Genomic DNA, 6,003 nt, shown 5'->3' with positions numbered 1-6,003 from the left:
TATTCGTTATCCTTTTACCGCTATATAACGTTGTTTGCTCTAGTTATGAATTTCAATGATGTAAAAGACTTTAGACAGAAATATTTGGTACCATTATCAACTTTCATTACACAAACGAAGCAAAGTAGTTCCATACAAGTTGTAATACATTAAAAGTTATAAACCAAAACAGGACAAGTGCTACTACAATAACAAAGAAACACATACATAGCAAATCGCCTACTGATTTCTAGCAGTCCCACTTGGGCCTGCGGCTTGTGGACAACTACGCCTAGTATGTCCTGGCTGCCTGCAGAGGCCACATCTCCGAAATATTGGTCGTCATGTGCCCAAATCTCCGACCCTCATCACAGTGCTGTGTCCACAACGAATACTCGATTCGGTTCGCCCAGTCACACATTGCCGGATTCTCAGAGCGCAGAATGTCAAACCAGTAGTCGAACTCCACCTCGGTCTTGGCATATGCGGCGTTAACAAGAAGCCTCCGGGCATCTTTTCCCTTGAACGTCAACGCAAAATTTGCTGCAACGTGTCGAATGCAGAAGGCCCGGTACGCAGCAGGCGGTAGCCATCCCCCATCCGGAGCCTCGAGGGCTGCCTTTATGCCGTTGTGCCTATCTGAAATAACTAACAGACCCGGCTGAGGTGTCACGTGCTCACGGAGGTGGGAAAGAAAGAAAGACCATGACTCAGCATTCTCACCCTCAACTAGTGCAAATGCCACGGGTAGGATGTTCGAGTTTCCGTCTTGTGCAATGGCGACTAGCAGTGTTCCCCCATACTTCCCATATAAATGGGTGCCATCAATACTCACCAAAGGCTTGCAATGACGGAATGCCTGGATACAAGGGGGGAAAGTCCAGAACAGCCTATGAAAATAAACCTGAGAATCGTCAACCTGTCCCCCAACTCGAACAGGGCAAGTCCTGAGGACAGCTACAGTGCCAGGCATCGTCAGCTGCACTCCTAAAACCCACCTAGGGAGCTCATTGTACGACTCCTCCCAGTCCCCATATATCACGGCAACGGCCTTCTGCTTCGCCATCCATACCCTCCTGTACGTAGGCCTGAACCCAAAGTGTGCGGCCGTGGCATTTAGGAGCACCTTGATATTCACACCTGCATCAGCCCTAACCATCGGCATAACGAAGGTGGATATGACATGGTAGTCCAGACTCCTATGGTCGCTGGAGATGGAGCTGGCAAGACATGTATGCGGTCCGTTGTATCGCTTCACTTCCCAGATACCCTTCCGCTGTCGGAGACTCAACCGAATTAGCCATGTGCACCCATTCCCAAACTCAGAACACTTTCCCACATACCTGCGATAGTCAGACTCAACGACCTTGTACTGGACCCCTCTACGGATACTGTATGTCTTCACACTCAACAGCGCCTCATCTTTATCTTGAAATTGTTGGCCAACCTGGAACTCGTTCATACCGGCAGACCCCTCGGTATCTCTAGCACCAAATCCTGAGGCCTGCAGATCATTGTCGTCTTGCCGCATGGCATCCAGGTCCAATGAGGAAAAATGGGGTGGATACTGCTGTGTGCCAGAACTAGATCCACCTATAGCCCTTGTCGGAACAGTAGTTCCAACATCATCGCCGCTTTCATCAGCGATGAAATCCGGCTCCACGTCATCGTCATCTGGATCATCAAACAAACCATCACCAACACCAGCCGGTGTGGGACAATGTACCTCGGTGGGAATATGTTCCCCATACCGAACCTCATCTCCAACATTGCCGCTCAGATCAACGGCAAACGAAGGGGACGCAACAGGCTGCATCGGTGGCTCATACACAGGAGCAGAGGATGAAGCAACAGCAGGTCTCGAGCTCGAGCCGGCAACCGCGGCTACAGTAGTGGCATTCCGGTTCGAACCACCCGAGCTAGATACCACATCAACCAACTTAGCCAACAGCTCCGGTGTCCTAACCTCGGGAAACTGCCTACGAGAAAGAAACATAACTTGCAAGTCCTCGTCACTACCGATTGTGAAACAATCAAACTTCACGGTGTCATGGAGCACCGCTGTAGGAATGCGGTAGAAAAACTTCTTCACCCTTTTAACGCCTTCAAGACCCAGCTTCTCCAGCACAGAGCTAACAAGTGCATCGTAGGTGGTTGTCGGCGTCACGATAATACATAGGGGATCCTTATCAGTGAACTTAACGCCGGACCGGGTTTTTCTCTTAATGGACCCTCTGTAATGTACCAGAACTAGGAAACTCTCCTCACTAGCCATCTCCCCTCTTTGTTGAGAGCAACATGAGTTCACACCTTATATATATAGCCCTGGCTCGCACTATATATATATAATTCGAATCTATATGTTTCGAATTATCTAATGTCATAACCTAACCTAGTAATTCGAATCAACTTGATTCGAATTACTAAACAATGTGCCTTCATAGTAATTCGAATTAACATAATTCGAATTCCATAGTTATAATTCGAAACAAGTTGTTTCGAACTTCATTGATTTTGGCCGTTCCTAGTAATTCGAATCATATTGATTCGAATTACGTTCAAATCAAATTCGAATCATATTGATTCGAATTATATAGTAACTCGTCCTGGTTGATTCATGTATTGATTTTTCATTTGGCTGATTTAGGTAAATTTGAGCTCTACTTGGCTCATTTCAGTTTTTTACCCTATTTATTTTATAGTGCATATTAATTAAATTGTACTTTATTATTTTATTTTATATATTTTAAAATAATGTAATTATACTATAATAAGAATGACATTAGTTTTCATAATCTAATATGAATCTTCTTACTATTTTGTTTGTCATATAAATACTATTTATAAAAAATAGTTATTTAAAGTGAAACACTACTTTAATTAAGAGAAATAGAAAACTTTTAGATTCATCGTCTTGTTTTACTTCTTAATTTTCATTTGATATTACTCAAATTTAATAAGTTGATAGTGGTGATTTCTTGTGATTAGTTAAAAAAAATCAATTTTTTTTACAATTTTGAACAAATTCAATTTTGTTATTAAATAGTTTTTGTGAGTGATAATATTTTTAACTTTTTTTATAATTGTTTTTTTTTCTACAATAAGTACTTTTAAATTATCTAATGCTTAAAAATTCATATTTTTTTATTTTTCAAAAAGATAAAAATTAAAATTAAAAGATATTAGTTATTTTTTAACAAAATTATATATTTACTTTTTGTTACTTATTTTACTTTCTTTTGATGGTCTAAATTAGTCTATATATTATCTAATTATTTTTATTATTTATGCAATATTTTTTTCTGGTAATTATTTATTAATAAATATTAAATTAACAGTTTTGTTTATTGTATTTTAATATGTTTATTTTAGTTCAAATTTAAACCTATTTTTTCAATCTGCTTTTTGATCAAATGATTGAATTTTTTTTGGTGTCTAATGATTGAAATTATTTAAATTGAGATCTTTAGATCCTAAAATTTTTAAAGTAAAAGAAAAATACAATAAAATAAATTAGAAAACTAATAAAATAAAATTATTTTATTTTATTGGATTGTCAAATTAGTTAAAAAATCAATTCAACAAATGTTCTTATCTTATCACATCTTTAATATTATATATTAATCTAATAATCAATAAAAAATAATATTATTTAATGTAAAACAAATTAAAAAAGAAAAAAGAAGTTAATAAAATATGCGTGAGACTTTTTACTCTATCATTAGTAGGTACAGACTTTCTTGAGTCCTTTATAACCGAATCAAATAATTTGTGCCCTATGTTAAACGAACAATATTAAATTAATTATTTTTTTTGAAATATAATAATTTATGTATAACAATATATAATGGCAAAACCTGTTTTGGTGTCCAATTTTTTTTTTAATTTTGTCTTTTCTAATAATCTACCCACTATATGTTAATTATTCTCCGTTAAAAAATTTCTACTACTTTATCTTCTCTCTATCTTATCACGTACATTTACGTTCTCTCTTATCTCAATAATAACTTCTATCATTATTTCTTACCTCCCTTACTATCTATTTTCTATTTTCTCAGATTACTATTTCTGCATAATCAAAAAAAAATTTTTTTATCCCTCTTCTCTTGCATTCTCCTCATTTCACTTAAATATACCGTAAAACCTAATATAATTTGTCTGAAAAAAGTTAAGTAATTTTTTTTATCTTATAATCATTTTATATTTTTGGATTCAAAATTTTGTATTTTTTTTATTCAAGGTTTATTTTATGTTTTATTTTAGTTTTATTAATAAAAAAGTATTAATATTAGTTTTAAAATTTTATCTTTAGGATAAATAAAAAGATGGAATTTTTTTACAAATTAGATGATTGAAAAACTATTTATTATAAAAAAAAAGTTAAGTCGATTTCTTGACTATTGAAATATATATAATTCACTCTTGGATTTAATCAAAATAACTATATGTTTATTTAATTTTTTTAAATTTTACATCAATTATTAAAATCATGATATAATAGATGTACTCCAATAAAAAAATAAAAATAATTTCATAACTATTTTATTTTTGTTGAAATGAATCATGACTCAATAACTATAAAGTCTAATCTAAACAAATATAGATAAGTAAAATAAATAATAAAAAACAGACATAAAATTTAACTTTTTTGTTATTGGTACAAAAATAAATATAATAAAATAAATCACTATTCTCATACATAATGACATAAAATTTAATATTATCCTTCTCTAGAGTCATCTATTTTTTTAGTTTTTATCCTTATTTTTGTAGTTTATTTTAATTTTATTAAACCAAAAAGTACTATTGTCATTTAATTTTAATTTTTAATTTTTATCATAAATAAAAATATGTGACTTTGTATGCATTAGATAATAAAAAAATCTCATAATAAAAAAAATTAAATTTACTCATTCGTTATATTTATAAGAGTGTAGATGATTCACATAGTTATTCGATTTTTTTAATTTTATTTTTAAATTAGTATTCATTTTTGAGTGTAATAATTATGAACTAATATATGATGGTAACTAAGTATGATTGAAGAGAAGATAGAAAAAAAATAAAAAACAGAGGAAGAAAGAGAGAACAAGCTAATATAAGAGTAGTGGTGAGGCATATATAAATAGATAATGGTAAGAAAAAAGAATAATAAAACCAAAAATTAAAAATTCTAAAAGAATAATAAAATTAAAGATAATTTAAAATGTTGAATATAAAATGATAAGAAATAAATTTTTTTTAGCTATTAAAATTATGCGAGAAAAAGAGTGATTTAAATATAAATTTTTATAAATTTATAATTGAGAAATGAATATATTTATAAATATTTATAAATTTATATCTTCATTGTTACACATAGTAAAAACGTAATGATTTTAGTATTATATCTAAATTAATTTAAATTTAATTAATCTATATATTAAAAAAATTAAATAACTTATAATTTTTTTTATTTTTTATTTTATTATTTTATACAAAATTTTTGAATACTTGATATCTTATATTTTTTTTAAATGATAAAATATGACTTAACAAGTAAGTATGAAAAATAAGTATTTATATAATAATTATACATTTAGATATCTAAATCAAATAAGAAAATAATTCTTTTAACAAATCTTTAACAACTCAAAAGTTAACACAATGAATATATATGAATCAAAGTGATAAACAAAAATGAGAGCTGCGATAACGGTATGGTGGTAATTGATTGCGATTGGGGTTAATAGAAGAAGAAAATAAGGAAGGACAATAAAACAAGGAAACATAATAATAACAGCGAGACAATAATAATTATATATGTAAAAAAATAATAGTATATAGTATGATAAGATGATATAATCAAAATAAAAATTAATAATTTTGAAATAATAATAAAATTTAAGATAATTAAAGATGTTTAATATAAGATTAAAAAAATAATTTTTTATCTATTAGAATTATGTTTCTTCTAAAAGAGTGTTTTGTATATGAATATAAATTTTTAAATTTATTATAAATTAAATAGGATTAAAAAAATAA

At 30.5% G+C, this 6,003-nt stretch overlaps 1 protein-coding gene across 1 annotated transcript; it reads right to left on the bottom strand.

The window, feature by feature from the left end:
• Positions 1-271: 271 nt before the first annotated feature.
• On the bottom strand, positions 272-2,254 carry LOC130980607 (uncharacterized). Its single transcript, XM_057904266.1, has one exon. The coding sequence runs from the start codon at positions 2,252-2,254 to the stop codon at positions 272-274; it is 1,983 nt and encodes a 660-aa protein (XP_057760249.1).
• Positions 2,255-6,003: the final 3,749 nt, after the last annotated feature.

Source organism: Arachis stenosperma, chromosome 5, assembly GCF_014773155.1.
Source record: "Arachis stenosperma cultivar V10309 chromosome 5, arast.V10309.gnm1.PFL2, whole genome shotgun sequence".
NCBI lineage: Eukaryota > Viridiplantae > Streptophyta > Magnoliopsida > Fabales > Fabaceae > Arachis > Arachis stenosperma.
This window is presented reverse-complemented; position numbering and strand designations above follow the sequence as displayed.